The sequence below is a fragment of the Camelus ferus genome, chromosome 3, assembly GCF_009834535.1.
Source record: "Camelus ferus isolate YT-003-E chromosome 3, BCGSAC_Cfer_1.0, whole genome shotgun sequence".
Lineage (NCBI taxonomy): Eukaryota > Metazoa > Chordata > Mammalia > Artiodactyla > Camelidae > Camelus > Camelus ferus.
The window spans coordinates 114,726,644-114,749,656 of NC_045698.1; the positions used below are offsets into that span (position 1 = coordinate 114,726,644).

The window sequence follows — 23,013 nt, forward strand, 5'->3', positions numbered from 1 at the left end:
TTTCAAGTCTAAATATGAACATAAGAAAAAAAGGTCTGCAATGAAATTGATTCATACCGACTTTAAAAGATGGTCATATGCAATTCATTTTGAAACCTGGGCAACAGTTGGATGATTTTACTGGTACAGAATATGTCTATCATCTGAATTACAGAGCAGATAATTGTCCCTTTGCAAATGACATCTAAGTAGAGAGAATTTGGTATTGGGAGCAAAACAGGAATTGGATTTCATTTAGAAGCTTTGAGAGACCAATTTTAAAGATAATGTGTGTGTGCCTCTTGTGGGATCAAGTGAAAATTCCATAAAGCTAATATATCTGAGAAAATAGAAGAATATGTCAAAATGTGTAAACTATAAACAGTGAAATAACTTTTGTGTTTTAAGATACTTTTCATATATATTCTTGACCTTCTACTACTGGCATAGAATTTCAGTTTTAATGACTTCAATTTCGTTCTTCCTTTTTTTCTTTTCAGTTTTTTGTTATATTGTTCAATAAAAAGTGACTCACCCTTAGTTCAGATTTATTACATCAAAGTATTTACTATTTGAGGGATAAGATAGGGCCGACAGGGAATGCATTTAGATAGTCAGATAGACAGACAGGAAGATAGCTCAATCTGGGAATCCAACTCGAAAAAAATATATTTTAAGGTAAAGTCACTTCAAATCTCTAAATCTCATTTCTGTAATCAATAAAATGTCAGTGGTGGTATCAATGTTAAGAGATAGTGGTCAGAATTTTAAAAAAATTCATTTTGGAATATATCCTGACATGTGCTATGTGGCAATCTGTAAAGAAGGTCAATAAAAGTTGAAATCTTTATCTTCTCTTCGTGGTAGGACATAGTCCAGATTCAAGGTCTGATTTTCCTCCTTATGGCATAACCGTCATCAGATTTTTTTTTTTTCCCTGCTAGGTCTTTCCTTCTCTGCATAATGTCTTTATGTTGATGCCTGCATTGCAATTTTTTTAAGGGAAATTTTGAAAATCAAAGAGATTGAAAAGCAAAAGGAAACAAAAGAGACTGAAAATGTTTTGTAAAGAGAGATAGGTTATTTATTGTTCTTCCATTGGATTAAAAGAAAATGGAGATACTTGTCAAAAATCATTTGACCACAAAGGTGAAGGTTTTGTTTTTTTCTAGTGTCACTATTTAGTTTTGTTCCTGTATGTTTGTCTTCATGCCAGTGCTACACAGTTTTTGGTACTGTAGCTTTGTAGTGAGCCTTGAATCAGAAAGAGTAAGTTTTCCTTTTACAAGATTGTTTGGGCTATTCTGTGTATCTTAAGATTTCATATGAATTTTAGGATGTATTGTTCTGTGTTTTCGATGTCCTCTTAGGATTATGATAGTCATTTGATTGTATCTGTGATTTGCTTATGGTAGTATTGATGTCTTAACAATATTCAATTTTCCAGCCCACGAACAGAGACTGCTTTTCCATGCACGCGTCTCCTTCAATTCCTTTCAGTGATCTTTTGTGATTTTTCAGTGCACAAATTTTGTGCCTTTTTGGTTAAATTTCTTCCTAGGGATTTTATTCTTTTCCATGATATTGTAAATGTAATTGTTTTCTTAAATTCTGCTTAAGTTCTATACATTATTAGTGTATAAAAATACAGCTGATTTTGCATCCCACAACGTTGCTGAATTTATTTCTTAGTCCCAACAGGTTTTAGTAGTCTAGATATAAAATAATGTCACTTCTGAAAGAGGGTAATTTTACTACAGTCTTTACAGTTTGGATGTCTTTAATTTGTTTTACTGCCTAGTTGCTCTTTTTAGTACTTTCCGTATTATGTTAATTAGAGGTGACGAAAGTGGACATTCTTGCCTTGTTCTTGATCTTAAAGGAAACTCTTTCAGTCTTTCACCATTGAATAAAATGTTAGTTGTGAGTTAAATTTTTAACTGTGACATCAGTTTTACATCACTTTAATATGTTATCCAAGTAAAGCAAGAACAGGATCTCAACAATCCGTAAGAAAAAATAATTATTTTATAACCCACACTTCCTGATCCCCATGGCAAATATTTTATATTATTTTAACCCATTTCCTTCTATGTACCAATATATTTTTCACCATACGCTTATATTCTAATAATTAATAGATTACAAATACCATCTGTTGACTGTTTACTCTGGCCACTGTGGATGAAGAACTTCCGTTATCATCACCACCACCTCCAGCTCTTTTTCTCTTTTCTCCATCCTTTCAACATAGGTACATTGCTCTTTGTGTCCAAGGTGGCTATGTCGACAGCATTTTTCCATTTTCTAGCATATATTGCTGAAATAATAAAATACACATTATTATAAAAAACTGGTGATATTTTAGTTCATATTTTGATATGAAACAGTTCTTCCCATTATTGGTATTTTACCAGATAAGTCGCATTGAGAAACATACATTTATGGGCAACACTAATAATTTTCAGAAAATATTGTCAAAAAGACATCTCGAATTTTCAAGACAATATCTTTCAATAATACGTTTTTCAGTTATTTTCCTGTGTTCTGTTCATTCCATTTGAATATGGTGGTTAATTTATATAAATTCTGAAAAATGTGTTTCTTTGATATTATTAAATCCATTGTTGTTTTACTGTATGCATTTCTAGGAGTGACAACAAGCATTTATTTGTTCCTTTATATTAATTCTCCAATTCTGATACCCTTTTTAAATGGCCAATTTTCTATCATGTTTTTGTTGTTGTTTTTCTAAATTCTGGTAGATTTTTTTCATTTTGCCTTCAAAAGTTTCACTTATTTTTTTTAATCACTTTTTTGATTTGCAAGAGATTGTTACCTGACATGTTCTTTTTTATATCTAAGGATATAAAGGAGATTTTATATATATATAGATGGTGTAGAATGATAATGTCTCATACTTTATGAATATATAAATCCTATCTCTTAAAAACACAATTTTCTCATTTTTCCAGTCATTTTACATCACTATATACTTTTTTCTGAGTGTGTTTGTATGTATTTGTATTTGTGTCTGTGTCTCATGTACAAATAAACTATGTACATGTATCCATTTCCTCTTTCATGTTGCAGACTTTCTTAAATTTCTAACAATATTGGCTCTGGAATAGTTATTACCACTAAAATACCATTTGGTATTTCACTCTGTGTAGCTTGTTTACTTACAATGTCTCTGAAGAATTTCTTCTTCCACCATGAAGAAGAATGCTCCTCCTCCAGGAAGACTCCTAGGATGTCATCTTCTCTTGTCCATTTAAGTGACTGACTATTTCTATTTCCAGATTCCTTCTTTTAAAGTATCCTAAACTATTCCGTCTCGTATTATGTCTTATGCTTACCCACTTTCTTTTAATTTATAACACATATATATATATAATCATCATGATAGTTGGGTTTTAATAGATAGAGACTATAAATACAAGTCCTTAAGCTTTCTTGTCTAGATTTGGAAATGGCTTTAAATTAAAATAAGATATAAAAGTTAAAGATAAATGAGTAAGACCAAGTGCCATAAAGCAATGTTTATCGTGTAAGTGTTACAGAAGCAGAGAAACATAAAACATATGCTTATATGTGAGAGCTTGCACAGATTTATCAAAGCTCCAAGGAGTCTGGCATATAAATATTCAGGCAAAGGCTTTACTTAAACTACAAATTTTAGAATCCCACTAAAGGGTCAAAAGAAAATAACTTTGTATAAATGGTACTTAACAATATGGGTTCATTTTGATTTCACAACAGATGAACTAAATAATGTTGCTTGACCTCAAGGAAGCTTGATTTGACATTTGTGTGCAAAGAAGACTCAAGAAAGAAGAGTCATTTCTCAACATGAGCTGATAGGATGCTGCAAGTTTAGAGGTAAGACTTAGGGCTTGAATATGAAGAAGAAATTTTCCCTTATGCATTTACATTGGTTTCTTATGAATATATTTTGAATATGGTATCTGATTTTGATGTTACTTGAGTTTGTGTAAGGTAATAAAACATACTTAACCTAATGATATAAATTTTTTTTTTTAAAACTTTAAAGGTTTTCTAGAAAACTCTTTGGCCAAAAATGTTTGCTGTTCTAAATATTAATCTCTGGATCAAAAGATAAGTTTTCTTTTTCCAAAATTAATAAGTGTAGTTATTCATTTCAGAGCTATAAAATTTTAAGTGACACACTCTGACTAAAATAATAGCTTAAACACAGTTTATTGTTTTAAACATGACTTCCTTTCTCTTGTGTCTGCTTTAGGAAAAATCATGTGAATGACACATGGAAAATTATAATCAGACATCAACTGATTTCATCTTAATGGGATTGTTCCCCCCTTCAAGAATTAGCCTGTTTCTTTTTATTCTCGTTGTTCTCATTTTCCTAGTGGCTCTGTTTGGCAACCTCTCAATGATCCTTCTCATCTGTCTGGACACCCATCTCCACACACCCATGTATTTCCTACTTAGTCAGCTCTCCCTCATGGACCTGACCTACATCTCCACCATTGTCCCCAAAATGGCCTCCAATTTCCTGTTTGGAAACAAGTCTATCTTCTTCATTGGGTGTGGAATTCAGAGCTTCTTCTTCTTGACTTTAGCGGGTGCAGAAGGATTGCTCTTGGTCTCTATGGCTTATGATCGTTATGTGGCCATTTGCTTCCCTCTTCACTATCCCATCAGAATGAGCAAAAGGATGTATGTGTTGATGATAACAGGATCTTGGATAATGGGCTCTATCAACTCCTGTGCCCACACCACGTATGCCCTCCACATCCCTTACTGCAGGTCCAGGGCCATCAATCATTTCTTCTGTGATGTCCCAGCCATGCTGACTCTGATCTGCATGGACATGTGCGTCTATGAGTACACCGTGTTTGTGAGCACCAGCCTCTTTCTTTTGTTGCCTTTCACTGGGATTGCATGTTCCTATGGCCGTGTTCTCCTTGCTGTCTACCGCGTGCGCTCAGCAGAAGGGAGGAAGAGGGCCTATTCAACCTGCAGCGCCCACCTCACTGTGGTGACTCTCTACTCTGCACCTTTTGTTTATACTTATCTGCACCCAAAATTTCTGCGTACTCCAACAGAGGACAAGGTTCTGGCTGTCTTCTACACTATCCTGACCCCAATTCTCAATCCGCTTATCTACAGCCTGATAAACAAGGAGGTGATGGGGGCCCTGAAAAGAGTAATTCAGAGAATCTGCTCTGTGAAAATGTAAACAAAGTTTTTAATGGGTACCAGGAGACAGATATAAATCCATTAATCAACATACAATGATTAAAATATTATTTTATTATTAAATGCAAGGACTAAGAGTAATTCAAGGGAGAATACAATCACTCGTGTCTCGACAAAACTATCTTGCAAATATATATATATTTTCCACCCTCATTCTGTTTTCTTCATGGTATTTTTTCCTTATTAATTTTACAAACTTTTAATATTTGCTGATACGTGTTCAATGAAAATTGTTCTTTGTCATGTAATGAAAAGTGGACACTCTAACTGAAGTTGTCTTTCAGCATCCACAGTTCTACAACTTTCCATTTATTTTGCAATATGTCTAAATTTTCTGAATGTCTAGATCAAATTAAATGTCAGAAGACTTCTTTTTCTTTTCATAGTAGCCCTAAATACACAAAACAGTTATCCTTTCCTTCAATATAGGAAGACCGTATTTAAGAGATTTAGCTAAGACTTCATGGGGGATTCTGAAGTCCTTACACCATGCTGAATGGAAATGACAAGTTTATGTTTCCTTTAGAGTGGTGCATCCCAGGGAAGGGATTTAATAGCAGGAATACCTGGGGATCAGCAGTAAGGACCCAGAGAGACCAACAGAGATGAAAGAAATTGTAAAGTTAATTATATCACGAGCGGGTCAAAGTTTTGTCTAATTACTAGATGTTGGAAATATCAAGGACTTTCTTCCAACCATTCCCCACACTCCACACGTACTTAGTTTACATCCAAAGTAGTCACTGCAATTCTTGCATTGGATTGTATTCGATAACATCTCTCAGATGAGATTTTAATTCTCCACTCACTATGTCCCGTAATTCTACTGAAACAGATTGGAGGCAGTTAACGTTCATGAACCAGTTTTAGACATTCATTTTATGGCTTAGTTACTTTCCTAAGCAGATCCCAACACTGTATCCAATAAAAATCTATTAGCCCAAGTGAACTTCCTGGTTGAAATATTATCACTGTCCATCAGTGATTAGCGCAGAAATGTTTTTTCCCTCTTAGGTATGGCAGGGAATGCAAGGGCCATATCCTAAATAATTTGTAGGGCACAGCACAAAATAAAAATATGAGATCTCTTGTTAGAAAGCAGTATAGGGTGCCATCATTGGTACTCAAATATAGTTTTTTTTCCCCAAAATTAATTCATTAGTTATGAAATGCTATACAAACAACTAATAATATTTTGTGTCAGAATTTTATCTGTAATATAAACTAATACTTTATAATGTGATATCTTTATTAGCTGTAATATTTTGAGGGCTTACTTTTCTCCAAATTTATTTTCATCTGAATTTGTTGCCTTAGAAACTTTACTGGCTATAAATGTAACTGAATGTGTTTTCAGTCACTGGTGATAAATACTAGGTTGCAGTTAACTTTTGATGTTTCTTAATTTTGAAAAGAATCTTTCTGCTTATGTTACTGGAACTATTACGAATCTTTATAGATTGTGAATACAATGTTGAGCTCAATTTCTAACAAATTATACCAAAATATAAATTTTAGTAAACATAGAACTTGTGATTCTCAAGGAGATTTTTTAAATGATTTATCTTTTAAACAATTTGAACCCATTGATTCATTCAACTCTATTTCATGTAAATCTGAATTTAATTTTAAAAATAAATTTAATCAATGTCATTTTAACGATTTCTCTCTCTCTCTCTTTTTTAAATTTTGTATAAGAAACCAGAAATGGCTTTGTTGTCAAATTCAGGTTTGTATGCCCGACACACAGTGAGGCCAAACAAACCAAACCTCAGAGTTTGGAGCAGAGAAAGGTTTATTGAAGGGTCAAGCAAGGAGAACTGGTGGTTTGTGCTCAACACCCGCAAAGTTCCCAATGGTTTTCAGGGAGAAGTTTTCATAGGCAATATTTGGGGTCGAGGTGCAGGGTGTGTGCCTTTCCTCTGATTGGTTGGTGTTGAGGTAACAGGGAAGTGTTTCAAGAATCTTATGCTCAGCTTGAAGTTACCATCACCCGCCTGGTCGGGAGCCTTGGTTCCTGCAGAGGAACCCAAAGATATTGTTACTTATATTCCTTCAGGAGGAACTGAGACCTTTCCCCACCCTGCACTATCATTTCTTGATCACTCCCCTTTTGTTTCTCCATTCCCTTACATCCCTGATTAGCAAGTTTACATCTGCCCTTTAATATTCAGGAAAGTCCAGGAAGTTGATTTTTTTCCCTGCAAATAAGAAACTGGGACACAGAAAGGCTTTTGTGCCCAGGAGGGCCCCCACAGGGTCCTGCAAGTTTTGGTTTTATGTTTCAAATGCCTCTTTGTTTATTTAATCATCGTATCTGCAATTACAAGGTAAGTTGATATTAAAATTAGTTAATACTTGTTTTCTGAAATTTTTCATGAAAAGAGTATTTACATGAAAAGATATTTGCTTTATAATGTTGTAACAGGTTTTTTTAAAAGACTATATGCATACCAAAACTGCGTGCTAAAAACAAACAAACAAACACTCCATGGTAAGGATGCTACCCAGTAGGGCTTCTCTGCTCACATGCACTGGCATGTTGCTGAGTCCAAACTCCTTCTGATCGCCGCACGACAGGCCAGTAAATCGGGAGACGAGGTGCTGGGGCAAGGAATAGCAGCTTTAATTTGGAAAGCCGGCAGATCTAGAGGATGGCAGACTCATGTCTTGGACAACCATCCTGCTCTAGTCAGAATACAGGCTCCTTTTATACAAAAAACAAGGGAGGGGGGTGTGGTTGATTGTTGCAAATTTCTTGCCGCAGGCATTCTGGTCCTTGCAGCTGTCCACGTGGGCCAGCTCATGGTGTCCCTGTAAACCTCCAACAAAACAAAGGTTATTAAAAAGTAGAATGAGTGAGTAGAAAGAGAATAGCTTCATATAAATCTGGAAAACAATGGTAATATAGGCTGTTTTTTGAAATAATCTTTGGAATGTAGAATTAAACAGGGGTTAGCAGATAGAGACCCCAAAATTAGGAGGCCAAAGAAAGAGTAGGTCCTGGCTGCCGGCTGTGAAAGAATTCACAGCAGAGGCAGAGAGGCAAAGTGAATGCCTGCTTTGTTGCTCAGAAGAGGAAAAGGGAAGAAAGAAAGGCACTCAAGTCGGGGAGCTATTAGCCAAGTTGACTCACTGAGACAGCTCCAGGTTTGCATGCCCTCCACACAGTAAAGACAGCTTGGACTCTGTGGACTTTAAAGGGAGGCTTCTGTCATTATGACTTCCTTCTGGGTGTGATGAAGCCAATTGCTTTGACTTCGGCCTTTGTATGGGTGTTTCCAGCTGTTGTCATGGCAACCGCCAACTGTCACGGTGCTGGTGGGGACGTCATTAACATGCTAATGTGAAGGAAAAGCCGGGCTGGGCTAACAAGCTAACTCACAAATCTAAGTGAAACAAGTGTTGGATAACTGATTTGAGCTCTGCTGGGCTAACTCGTAAATCTAAGTTAATTAATGTCGGTTTGCTGATTCCCTGTCCATGTTTTTTTTTTTTTTTTTTTTTGCTAGCCAGCTGGATTTTCAAAGAGACATATCTGGCCTTGGAATGTCAGTTTGCTGCCTCCCTGCCTCTACTTTTGTGATAACGATGCTGCTAAAGCTGTTCCACGCCTATTGGCCGAACACCCCAAGCTTGTAATTAACCCTATAAAACCTCATGCACACGTCTTGGAGGGGCTCAGAGCCTCGGAGCAGAAGCCCCTCTGAGCCTGTCAGCATAATAAATCTGAGTACTCCAACCCTCCGAGTGGTGCTTCTTTTTTGGCTGGCCTGTCATTTCCGTAACACTAATACATTACAATGAGCGCATAATGAGGGTCAAGGTCTACTGGGGGTCTAATTCTTTGCAATCATGGGCTGAGTTCGTTCTAACCAGTTCTTGTTTCTTCTCTTTGCAGCTGCCGCCTGAGACTTAGGAAAAAAATAATTGGTTTCTATTTGAGGGAGGGGCAGGCGTATGATGCTGGGGGCAAGAGCCTTAGTAACAAAAAAGAAAATTGCTTTTAATCAGAATGCCAGCAACCTGATGAATCCAGTGTCTTCCCCTCCACCAAAAATAATCTCTGAAGATTCTGTGCCATCAGGAACAAGAGACAGAGATTGGGGAGAGCCTTATTTCCCGCAGAACTGAAAGATATTGTTGTGTATATTCCTTGAGGAGGCATCAGGACCTTGCCTCAGGGCTGCACTATTGTTTCCTGATTATTCCTCCCTTGTTTCTGCACTCCTTCCATTCCCAGATTAGCAAATGTTTGAATCTGCCCTGTGGGACTCAGGGAATGTCTTGGAGATTGAATGAAGCCTCTTTCCTACCAAGAAGAAATGAGGGACACAGAAAGATTCACACCATAATTGTTGAACCTGACACTCCATGGCTTAGGGGAACCACACCGTATCTCTGGACTTAGTTTGTTGAAAAGCAAGATGGAAACATTGTACCCTAAATTACAGGAAAATAGTGTAGGAAAGAAAAAAACATTGTTTTCTCTGCCCGTCTAGGTAATATTTTGGTTGAGATGCCCCATGAACAAAATTCAGGTTAATAGAGAAAAAAAGAAACACATTTATTAACATATATATCTCCTGTATACATGGGGAAGACCCAGGAAAACTCAGTCCTCCCTAAAATGGCCCAAGACATCCCCTTAAAGCTAAAGAAGACCAAAAAAAAAAAAAAAAGAAAAAAGTGGTGAAAAGTAAAAGCCAGCTATGGGAGGTATCAACTAAAATAAAATAAACAACCTTAAAGTTGAGAGTTATGTTTTATTCGCTCGACACTTCTGAGGACTCTGTCTAGGATGACAGCCTCTCAGATCGCTCTGAGGGACCTGCCCCAAAGAGATGGTGGAAGAGCCAGGATATATAGGACTTTTAAACAAAGACCAAGTAGTGAACATTAAAAGACTACCGTTATTAAAGAAAGTCAGACATCTGCAAGAATTTAGCATTTTTCTATGTTGTGATAAGGAGCAAATGTCTGGGCTCATTGAAATTACTCCCTGGACAAGCACCTAGCTATCTAGGGCCGGTGTCCTGCCCTTTCTTATTCTGAGTCCCCTCAGGGTGCACCACTGTGAGTGGCTGCAGGGGCCGGGCTGCAGGCTTGTCTTCACTGGGGGATGGCGGCAGCCGCTGATGACTTGATGGCTTCAGCATTCTTCCTTTACCGATATGGATTGCAGTATTTTTCATTCACACAAGTTACCAGCAAAGGCACAAAAACAAGGATGCACTTGTTATGCATGTTTGGTCACGGCCTTTTGCATTGATAGGAGTTTCTAGAAATTTAGTCCTCTCTGCATCGGGGCACAAAATAGGGGAGACCCTCACAAACGGAGATTTCACTTTTAAATGTAAATGTCTCTTTCAAGTGTTTAACTTCTCCAGTTTTCAGAGCTTTTCTATGTCTGCTGTTCCTGAAACCAGCCTAAAACAATACTCATGCCCAAGAGGCACTGTCCAGCTGCACCCTTCGGGCCTTCCAGGCCTGTACCTGCCCAGCTTCAAGACCAAAGAAAGAGCCTGGGGTCAGTGACAGAGACACCAAGGGTTTAAAGATATTCTGTCCATTTAACAATGTTACCTCTTCCAATCCAAAAATCACAAGATACCTTTCCATTTGTTTATCTCATCTTCAATTTCCTTCACCAGTGTTTAATAGTTTCTACGGATGGGTCTTTCACTTCCTTGGTTAAGTTTATTCCTAGGTGTTTTATTCTTTTTGATGTGATTTTAAACAAGGTTTATTTTTACTTCCGCTTCCTGATATTCCATAATGGTATAGAGAAAAACAGATTTCTGTACATTAATCTTGCATTCTGCAAATGTACAGAAATCCATTTATTGTTTCTAACAGATCTATCTTTCTTTCTTTTTCTTTCTTTCTTTCTTTCTTTCTTTCTTTCTTTCTTTCTTTCATCTTTCTTTCTTTCTTTCATCTTTCTTTCCTTCTTTCTTTCTTTCTTTCATCTTTCTTTCTTTCTTTCTTTCTTTCTTTCTTTCTTTCTTTCTTTCTTTCTTTCTTTCTTTCTTTTTTTTTTTCTTTTTCTTTCCTTCCTTCTTTCTTTCTTTCCTTCTTTCTTTCTTTTTTTGTGTGAAGATTTTAGTATTTTCTATGTAAAGTATCATGTCATCTGCAAATAGTGGCAATTTTACTATTACCCTTGCAGTTTAGGTGACTTTTATTTCTCTTTCTTGTCTGGTTGCTGTGGAGAGTTTTTTCAATATGATGTTAAATACATGAGGGGAAGTGGGCATCCTTACTTTTTTTCCCTGAATTTAGAGGAAAGACTTTCACATTTTCACCTGTTGGCTGAAATAAATGCGCAGCCTAAAAGTTAAGAGTTATGTTTTATTTGGCGGGAGGACTCGAGCTGGGATGACAGCCTCTCAGATCACTCTGAACGACTGCTGCAAAGCGGTAGTGGAGGAGCCAGGATATATAGGAATTTTACAACAAAGACCAGGTAGTTGGAACAATAAAAGATTACTTGTTAACTAAAGAAAACCAGGCATTTCAAGTTAAAGAATTTAGAGCTTTTCTATGTATGGAGGAAGCAAACATTTGGGCTCACTGAATTCATTCCTTTGACAAGCACCTAGCTATCTAGGACCAGTGTCCTGTCCTTTCTTATTCTGAGTCCCCTCAGGGTGCACCACTGTGAGTGGCTGCAGAGGCTGGGGCTGCAGGCTTGTCTTCACTGGGGGATGGTGGCAGCCGCTGATGACTTGATGGTTTCAGCACTCTTTGTTTACATATGGTATGGTTTGCAGTATTTTTTGTTCACACACCATTGAGTATGATGTGAGCTCTAGGTTTGCCATAAGCAGTTTTCATGATGTTCAGATATGTTCCCTCTATAAAACTTTGAAGAGTGTTTTTGTCATGAAAGAATGTTGAAAATGTCAAATGCTTTGTCTGCTTCTATTTGATGATGTAATTTTTATCCTCCCCCTTTTTAATGTGATGTATCACATTGATTTATTTTCAAATATTGAACTATCCTTGCATCTTTGGAGTACACCATATTTCATCAAGGTGTATGATTTTTTTAAAAAATATATTATTGTATTTGGTTTGCTAATATTTTTGAGGACTTTTGCACCTATAATCATCAAAGATATTGGCCTGTAATATTTTTATAGTATCTTTGTCTGGTCTCAGTATTAGGAAAATGGTGGCTTTGTTGAATAATTTTGGGAGTGTTCCATCCTCTGTCCTCTTCAATTTTTTTTTTTTTTGGGGGGGGGATACTTTGAGAAGGATAGATATTACGTCTTCTTTATATGTTTGGCGGGATTCCTCTGTGAGCTGTCCAGTTTGGGGCCACTGTTTACTTGACTTTTTAAAAATTTTGCTACTAGTCATTCTTCTGTTCAAATTGTGTGTTTCCTCTTGATTCACCTTGGCAAGTTGTAAATTTCTAGGCTTTTGTCCATTTCTTCTACGTTGTCAAGCTTGTTGACATATTACTATTTATAGTATTCTCTGATAAGTTTTTGTATCTCGTGATATTGTTATTTTTCCTCTTTCATTTCTTAACTTTATTTATTGTTGTGTTTACTCGGGTTCTCTCTTTGTTTCTTGATGATCCTTGCTAAAGTTTTATTAGTTTTGTATTTTTCTTCCAAAAAATCAGCTCTTGGTTTCACTAATATTCTTATTGTTTTTGTTTGTCTCTCTATTTTATTTACTTCTTTCTAATCTTTATTATTGCCACACTTTGGGCTTTGTTCTTTTTCTAATTCCTTTAAGCAGTAGGTTAAATGGTTTGATATTTTTCTTTTTTCTGGAGGGAGGCCTATATCATTATCAATTTGCCTCCTAGAACTACTTTTACTGCATCCCATAGATATTGGAGAGTTGTGTTTTCATTTTCATTTGTCTTGAGATATTTTCTGACTTTCTCTTTGGTTTCTTCATTGACCCTTTGGTTTTTCATAACATGTTGTTTAGTCTCCATGTGTTTTTTCCGGAAGAGGCAAATTTTGAATCAAATGGTATCTATTTGGATGCTTCTATAATGCACACTGTGTGCTTTTAGATTTTTCTTATAGATTCATTAACAAAGTTTGATTTATGGAAAGGGGAAAGAGTATGTCTCCCTCTCTTCCTATTTTGATGAATGAGTAGTGTCTTCATACAACAAAGTGTAGGTCAATTATGTGAAAAAAAAATAATTGTCTTCTTATTGCAAGATTTAGGTAACCTCTGCTACACATTTTCTCACTTTTAAAATATGGAGGAGGAAAAAAAGCTGCTTCTTGGAACAAATGACTATCAGTCATTAAATGCTTTTGGATTATTTATTATATATGATTATATATTATTTATTATACATTATAAGGAGTAAACACATATGTGTCATATAAATTAGAGCCAATGAGATATTTGGGCCCCAACCTGACCTCTTGTCTCATTTCCATAGATAAGTAATCACAAAATCATCATAATTTTACCTCCTAAATATTTCTAAATATCCTTTTTACTTTTCAGTTCCTGTAATTAGTGTCTTAAATTTCCATAATTTCATAGTTAAGTCTTGTTAATAAAGAAGAAAAGAAGAAGAAAAAAGAAGACAAGAGACAAACAAAAGTTGGGTATTTGTGCTAAACACATGTCACCAAACTGAGACTTAATATCTACTCTAATTGCAGTTTCAGCCTGTCCAAGAAATATAAGCTTAACCAGTCAGTCTGAAATTACCTGGTCAGCACTAATGAGAATATCTGAGTAACAGGCGTGTACTTCCTTCCAGCATTTCCCATCAACTATTCCGTGAGACAGAGATATTTAAAAAAATTTTTATAGTTATGTTATATGATGCTTATAGTTGCTCTTTGAAAAGACAAGGTCACAAGAGTGGTAAAAATGGAGCCAAGAACCACGCTTTCCCTGGGAACTGAAAATATAAAGTTATATAATAATAAAATCATAAAACTTAGACCAGATAGAATCAAACTGCACGGCTCTTGGCTTCAAAGATGTAATCTGCTGTTACTGTCCTTGCAATTATCAAGCATTTTATTACTCAGACACAAATAAACCTGTAAAATATAAAATTATGTTACAAAGAAACAAATTAATAGAAACATAATTCATAGCAATTCTATCAAACAAGATTCAAAAATAAAAAATAGATAAATCCTACCATAGGCGTTATTAATTTAATTACTACTTTTGACCAAAGGTTGTCTCTCAACGACACACTCTTTAATCTTCCCTGTGTATCAAAGTTTTAACAAGTATTGGCAGAAACAGATTAAGCCACTGCTTAATGTATTTTTAAATCATCAGCCTTTTCCGAAGACATCTACTTACATTTCACATTTTCTTATAAGTGTTTTTTTTTTTTCTTATTTTTAATAAATTATAACCTTCTGAATGTATGTAAGGAAAGTATATTGAAGTTCTGGAAATCTAGAAAATCCTTGAAAATTAAGTATCTTTGGTATCCAAAGAGTCATGGTTTTGCAGCTCTGACATAGTAATAGGACAGTAATTTTAACATAAGATGGGAATAGGCCCCACCCCTTAATAGGTGACTCCCAACACTAATATGAGCAGGTTTGAAGCTGCAAGATTAAAAGAAGCTTTCTCCATTCCAAGAGGGACATTAGGAGGATGCCGCTCAGAGGGGATGCAGACCCAGGCTATTGGAGTTCCTTATTTTTATCTTATGTGAGTATGTCATTAAAAAATATTAGTTTTGTTTATGAAATTTGAACTCCAGAAAAATCCAGTTTTACCACCTTCTCCGTATAGTTTTACAAATAAAATCCATTCTATTATCTACCCTACAAGCTGCAGAACTAAAACAAATGTTAGCTGACACATACATCAGGTCAAAACACTTGTAAGAATCTGTCAGTTCTGTCACATAGATGATTTGACTGCTACTATTTTATTCTTTAAAGAATAGTTTGATTAATCATCCAAGTATCCTGGGGAGAAATTATAGTTTTAATGTGAAGTGAGGGCAACAAGGATCAGAAAAATATAGAAAGAAAAATTATAGGCAGTTTTCTAAATAGTCTATGGTTACTCCATGAAAAAATAAACAGAAAGGATATTTTGTGCCTTATGGTAGCATTGCAAAAGAGATGAGTTTATAACTTAAAGACATCACAATTTTAGCACCGTTCTAAGAAGAAAAGACAAAAAATGTCTAGTGTTCTGAAGCCATGATCAAGAGAAAGAAGGAAATACTTATCTTTGCAGTCTTAAACATTCCTATTCCTGTAGTTAGAGGTGAGATTTATGATTCCACTTAGTGTCATTGTAAATATTTTATTTGCAAGATGACTTAATTCCTCATTTAGGATTTTTACCACACTTCGTATCCGTTGTCAATTTGTTAGAAATTATTCCTGAGAATCCTCTTTGCATAGGTTTACAAACATTCTAATTAGTAGCAACTAGTCTCACTTGCGTAATATGAAAAGGTAGATAAGAATTTTAATTAAACAATCAATCAAACACTGTCACATCTTAGGAAAGCATAATTATGTACCACTTATTGACGCATTTAGTTGACCTTTCCGTTAAGTAATCTAAATGCTATTAGTATGCTGACTAGTCAGTTACATTTGTGCTGACTGATTATTTTATACATTTATTTCACCTAAAAAAAAAATGTGTAGATATATTACTCATGTCTGCTGAAAAGTTGACCTAATTATTTCATATTTGATAAGATATTAAACACAAGTAGAAACTTCATTAGAAAATGTATTTTCTGTGTATGGCTGAAAAATTGTGCTCTACACCAGAAATTGACACAACATTGTAAACTGACTTTAACTCAATAAAATTTAAAAAAAAAAAGTAAATGTGTTTTTCTAAATTGAAAATTCATGTAAGTTGTAATTATTACCTAAAATATGTGAAATTCTCTTGCATGACTTAAGCAGAAAGTTATCTCAGATTGCTGTATTTTTAGGCTATATATGTTTACCTTATCAAAATAAAAAATAATGAATATATGTTATCAAATATCCCACTAAATGAATACTTAATTACAAAACTGGTTTGGAAGCAACACACGTATCCATAGATGGAATGAATTAATAAGTGAAATACAGTACGTGCATGCAAAAGAATATTACTCAGCCTTAAAATGAAGGAGATTCTGATACAGCATAGATGAACATTGAGGACATAATGACAAGTGAAAAAAACCAATCAAAAAACAAAAGCAAAAGCAAATACTATATGATTTCACTTATCTGATGTTCCTAGAATAGTCACACTTATAGAGACAGAAAGTGGGACAGTGGTTGCCATGGCCTGGGGAGAAGGGGGAATGGGGAGTTCTTGTTCAGTGGATTTCAGTCTGAGTAGATGAAAAAAGTCCTGAGCATTCATATTGGTGATGGGTTCACAAATATATGAAAATATTTAATGCCACGGTATTGACAGTAAACTTAAAAATGGGTAAGATGGCATCGAAAAATTAGTTTAACACACTTGCCCAACACCATCCAGTTATACTTAGTTACCTACTAATTTTTAAATAGATTTAAAATTCTGTCAATATTCAACAATAAAAAGAGCTGGAAATAATGGAATATAAGGTCTTGAGTCAAAAAAAAAGTTAGAAGGGTTTGAAGTCCTTCAGAAGAGCAGTACTGAGATCTATAGTTAGAAATTGCATATAGTTACTAGTGGTTCAAAATGCATGTTAGATATATGAGATTGTGCAGATTACACAGTTTTGGCAAATGTGAAATACATTTGACAAGGAGGAAGTGTATTTCCATGACATCTAACTTTAAAACAACCAACTAAAACCCTCAAGTAGAATGCTGTCAGTACAGTGGTGGTGTTGAAGCAGTGGAGTTAGGGGTTGAGTGAACCTTTTCGCACTTCCTTTCTCCATCGTGATTGGCAGTCAAGTATGGGATGAATGTAAAAAGTGGGGGTAAAGGGAGGTGGAAGAGATGGACTCCCTCTGCCCTGTAACATCGCTGAATCACACCAGTATCTTTGATACTGAATTAGCATCCTCCTCACCTCTGCAGGTATGTTTGTATTTATTCAACAAGCTAGGGCAGTTTCAGCTCCAGAAGATCAGAGATAAACATACCTTTAAGGACTGAGGTCCTCTTAGAACTGAAGAAGAACCACTTATTTCTGTGGTTGGGTGAAGAAGTAAGGAGTTTTATTTTCTCTTCTTCACGCAGTAAAGATTATGTTTCCTATGACTTTGACCAGGACGGATCTCATTACACAAAACGTCATTTTACAGTTACAGTTTCCCTTCAGTGTTAGAGGGTTATATTGGGGGAACATATTCTAAGAAGATCATTACTGTTTTCAATGCATAGCTTGGCAAAGTTAAACTAAATGCACTAACAATTCTAAGTAAACTTATGTTTCTACCTGCAGCCTCGGTACTCACAGTTCCTAGGACTAAGGATGTAAGTTTTCTTGTTTGCAAAGTAAAAATGCCTCCCTAGATGAATGGATGTCAACAAGAATTGACCGATTTTAATAGAGTTAAACTTTTTTTTGCTATGTTATATGTACGTGTAACCTCATCTATTTCTCCATCTTGCTGGAAATCATGGGAAACTGGAATACGACATCAGATTTCATTCTCCTAGGTCTCTTTAACCACACAGGAGCCCATTTATTTCTCTTTGTGATGGTTCTGATGATGGCCTTCACCTCCCTAGTGGGCAACGCCCTCATACTTGTCCTGATTCTCCTGGACCCCCAGGCTCCACAGGCCCATGTACTTCCTCCTGAGCCAACTCTCCCTCATGGACCTGCTGCTGGTGTGCACCATCGTGCCCAAAATGGCTGCTGACTACCTGACTGACAGGAAGTCCATCTCCCCGGCTGGCTGTGGGCTGCAGATCTTCTTCTTCCTCAGTTTGGGAGGGGGTGAGTGCTTCCTCTTAGCAGCCATGTCCTACGACCGCTACGTCGCTGTTTGCCACCCACTGAGATACTCAGTCCTCATGAGTAGGCAGTCATGCCTGAGGATGATTTTGGGGTCTTGGTTCCTGGGTGCAGCTGACGGGCTCATGCAGGCTGCTGCTACCCTCAGTTTCTCATTTTGTAGTGCACGTGAGATGGACCATTTCTTCTGCGAGGCCCCCACTCTGGTGCGTTTGGCTTGTGCTGACACGTCAGCCTTTGAGTACGTCATGTACATCTGCTGTGTGCTGATGCTCCTGGTCCCCCTTTCCCTCATCCTGACTTCCTACGGCCTCATCCTCGCTGCCGTTCTCCAGATGCGTTCTAACGAAGCCCGCAAGAAAGCTTTTGCCACCTGCTCCTCACATCTGTCCGTGGTGGGACTCTTTTTTGGAGCTGCCATTTTTACCTACATGAGACCCAAATCCTACAGGTCAGCGAACCACGATAAGGTGGTGTCAGTTTACTATACGGTCTTCACCCCTGTGCTGAACCCCCTCATCTACAGTCTGAGGAACAGTGAGGTCAAGGGAGCCCTGAGAAAGTGTATGGATCAGTGTGCTGCCTTAAGTATTTGCCCCAAAGTTCGAAGTTGTAAGAAGTGAATGTAGCGGATTTTCCTGACTGAGGTTATATATACATCATTTCTCTGCCTGTTATTTCTGCTTTGCTTCAAAATGCAGGTGGACCTTCAGCTTTGGGATGATTTACTCTTCTGTCATCAGCAAATCAAACTGTGGATTGTTAAAAATCTGTTCATCGCAAATCACTATTAAGATATGTCTACACCACCCCTCAGCATAAATATCTGTTCAAAGAGTAAATAGAGTGGTCAAATGATGTTAAGTTTGTTGATTTTTAAAATTGAGGTATAATTTACAGACACCAGAACACTCACATCTGAAGGGTGCCTTTCAATCAGTTTCAACAGTCCATGCACTCGTAACTTATCCCCATAGCAAACCACACCCAAATGCCCTTTTCCGATAAAACCCCTCAACTGAGAGGCAAACATTGATGCCATTTGTATCTCTCCATTGGCTTAACCTCTCCTAGAATTTCCTAGCAGTGAAAACATACAGTAGGCATTTTTCTTGCATCTTGTGCCTTTCTCTCAGCTTAATATGTTTTTGAAGATTTCTCCACAGTTCTACTTCTACCAGCAGTGTGCTTTTGTTTATTTAATTGCTGAATCACACTTCTTTGTTGGCAAGTATCCCCATTGCTTTAGGCGCTGTTTTGTTGATAGACATCTGGGCTCTTTTCCATCTGGAACAGTTATGACTAAAACTGCTATTAGCCATTTTTTGGTGTGTGTGAGCATATGTGTTTATGGTTAACTTTTTAGTAATCTGTTTTTCAGAGTAGGTGTCTGATTTTAAAGTCCCATCAGCAAAGCACTTGAGTAGCAGTTGCTTCAAATTGGCAGAAACTGTGGGTATTACTAACCTTTTGCATTTTGTCTCATTTTGTCTCATGTAGTGAGTCATTTGGTCTTAATTTGTATTTCCCTGATGTGTAATGACGCTGTGGACTTTTGCATTAATTTATTGCCTATTTGTGTATTTTTCTTGTGAATCATCCATTATGACTTGGAAAAAAAATATAGATACATTTTAAGGCACAGACAATTTGGTTGTTTATTGATAATATATGATGTTCATAGCAATATTTGGCATTTTTAAATAACATTATCTTGGGTTATCTTTATTATTATATATTTTCTTACATTTCTGTTATTATTTAACTCTTCAATATTAATTCTTTTTGAACTGGGTGTGTATATAATGAATCTCTTCCACCACCTTCATTGGGCTTGAAACTGTAGGTATATTTGTTTGTTTGTTTATTTTAATTTTTCATTATAACAAAAGATTCCAGTTCCATGGGTGGAATCATCCCACTGAAATCTGAAGGAATTTTTTTCTTGTAGGTACATTTTGCCCAAAGTTGAAGGAAAAAATTAGGTTACAAAATTTAAGGTTTGGGTGTTCATGGCATATTTCTTATCTTTTCCTGGTAAATGAAGATATACTTACAATAATTTTCAGCCAAGTTCTTTGGTACATTTAAAGATGCCATTGGTTTTGCAAAGAAAATAGTTCTGTATATATTTGTTTAGTACATCTATATATTTACAAATGTGTATGCATGTGCTCTCCAAAAATAAAGCATTTGAATATAAAGTCAAGTATAAGACAGTGGTTTAAAATTTTTGAATTTTTGAATCGCAGTTTAGTCAAAATAGTTTTCTCCATCTCACATGAATTAAAAGGGAGAATGATCGACAGGAGATGATATCAGGGATCATGGGACAGAACCAGTTTTGCAGGTTCCTGGGATATTTTGCAAGTGGCACTTAGAGATTTAGGAGAAAGGCTAGTTGCTGTATTTGTCCATACCTGAATGCTGTGTTTCAGATTCTATAATGGAATTTAGCCATTAAATTCCATTTTGCTGTATTTTAAGCCTTGTTTGTTCCTCTAAACATAGTCATACGTTGATCAATAGATAATTTAAGTAAATATTTTAATAGTCCCCTTAAGTTACTATTAACTAATCCACTAAAGTAATATCCACTAAGGTGGAGTGACATTATATGTGATTTTTTTTTTTTTTTTTTTGGTTGGGAAATGTAGCAAAGCATTAAAAGATGACAGTTAATTACAAAGAACAGGCATCTCAGGTTACTGATTTGAGTGTTTTTCTATTGTGAATACAAAATATTGCCCACATATCAGTAAACAAAGGATGCTGCAGCCATCACACTGCAGTAGACCCCTGATGGTGAGCCCTGAGGGAACTCAGGATGGAAACAGGATGCCCGCCATCAAGCAGTCAGCCACTTAGCCACCCCCAACCATGTGCCCTGAGGGACTCAGGATGGCAGAGAACAGGATGCTGGCCCTAGATAGCTAGGTGCGCATCAAAGAAGTGATTTCAGTGAGCCCAGACTCTGGTATTTTCCCATACATAAAAAAGTGCTAAATTCCTTATCTTGAGATATCTGGTTTTCTTTAATAGTAATCTTTGGATGTTCCAACTACCTGATCTTTGTTGTAAAAACTGCCATATATCCTGGCTCCTCCCTTACCTCTTTGGAGCAGTCCCTTAGAGCTATCTGAAGGGCTATCTCCTCGGCTTGAAATCCTCAGGAAGTCTGCCAAATGAAATATGATTCTCAACTTTAAGGCTGTGCATTTTTTTTTTTTCATTTGACACAATGTATAGGAAGATGCAAGAATCTAGGGTCATCTGAAATTCATTTTCTTGAATACATATCTTAACTATGTAGAGGCCAGTATAGCCAAAGCACAGAATACTTCCTGTTTTTTCCGTCCTGAATTGTCCTCTGGAAACACTGTTGGGAGGCAATTGAAGTGTCTTAATGCCTTGATCTTTATAGAATTGGTGTGGCAGGCAACATTGTTTGTTTTACATCCTGATTTTTGAAACATGGAAGCATTTATGAGGCAAAATCCATTGCCCACCTTCACGCAGATCTGAATTCAGTTGTTTGATTTTTAAAAGCTTATGTATATGAAAGGGCCAGTTTTAAAAGTAGGACTGGGGCATTCCCTTGCCCCTGCAATTCACACACCTAAGTGAACTAGCTGTTTTTTATCTTTCCTAAAGAAAGAACAAGATATTGGCAAATTGAGACCCTTTGTTGGGTGAAATAGAAGAAGTTTTCAGGAAACAGTACTTTAGAATGTGAAATGGGAGACCAGAACTTCAGGACTTGAATTCTTGATGAACCTGAACAGCCCTGAAAATGCTGCTTGATGCCTGTGGGTCCCATGCAGTTCTTGATGATTAAGTAATAATTGTAACATGCTAATGAATGGAAGATGCTTGAAATCTTGTGTGGCATTTAAAACTGCCCAATGAGTTTTAGCTGCCAAAATAATTATGTGTTAAGGAAGTGCATTGACTGAGTGTTTTAACACTCCGTTCACTTACACACTTAATTTATTGGCTGATCCTTTGATGGACTCATGAATCTATTCAAAATGAAAACAAGCAGAATCACTTAGGTACAGAAAGTCCATCTTTTCAGTTTGCCTCCATGTAATAGGCAGTCTGTGGAATAATTGGGTTTCTCTATTGATGCCCAAACACCCAGAAGACTCTCAACTTTGCAGCAAGTGAAACCCCTCCAAGTGGCCTGTCCTGGAGCGCCTACCTAGCGTAAGGGACAGGCTGTGCATAGATCCTCTAACAGACAGTGTTCTCTCAGGCCCTGAAGAGTGGAAATAAAATATGCTAAGAAAAGGAGGAATTACAGGAAAGTGGTCAGAGAAGGCAGTTTTTGGTTTCCCCTGCATCAAATGTTCAATCTCACTTTGTATAGGCAATGCTGGTATAGATCCCTTATCCCTGTGACAAGAGGATTCTTCTGCTGCACCCAGAGGAAATCCTGGTCTGTCTCAGTGACCACACCTCTCTCCACACAAACTATTTCGTCATGTTTCCTTTGCTTCCTTCTTCGGCTTCCCCATGGAGACATGGTTTCCCATGTTGCCCTATCAAGGGGAAGCTCTTTTGTCTCCCAGAGGCTACATGTGTCCTTCCTCCTCCCAAAACATTCGTCCCGCCCCTCCCTGTAAACCCTTAGCTATAATGAAGCAAATGCACGGAGTTAGGCATCACCCCACGTCTCTCAATCACTCTGGAGGAAGTGATACCGAAGCAGACTCCTGAATGGTGTGAGCAAAAAGCCAGTCACCATGGTGGAGGGTGTTGCTTGTATCCTTGAGGTGCTGGTGAGGCTAGTGTGTTAGATGTGAAAAGACTCAGCAAGAATGTTCTGTCTTGGGGACGGGGGCTACTGATAAAGTGGAATGGTTTGAGACTTGT

At 36.7% G+C, this 23,013-nt stretch overlaps 2 protein-coding genes across 2 annotated transcripts; both read left to right on the top strand.

Annotated features, from left to right (window-relative positions):
• Positions 1-4,264: 4,264 nt before the first annotated feature.
• LOC102522106 (olfactory receptor 2L5-like) lies at positions 4,265-5,256 on the top strand. The gene has a single exon (XM_014553543.2). It carries the CDS (start codon positions 4,265-4,267, stop codon positions 5,201-5,203), a length of 939 nt encoding a protein of 312 aa, XP_014409029.2. The 3' UTR covers positions 5,204-5,256.
• A 12,538-nt stretch (positions 5,257-17,794) lies between these two features.
• LOC102512018 (olfactory receptor 2T8) lies at positions 17,795-18,758 on the top strand. The gene is given in 2 exon segments (XM_032468868.1): positions 17,795-17,950; positions 17,952-18,758. Coding segments are annotated over 2 exon segments (963 nt in total).
• The last annotated feature ends 4,255 nt before the right edge of the window (positions 18,759-23,013 follow it).

Coding starts and splice junctions, on each gene's coding strand:
- LOC102522106 (XM_014553543.2), top strand. CDS start 4,265: ATGGAAAATTATAATCAGACATCAACTGATTTCATCTTAATGGGATTG.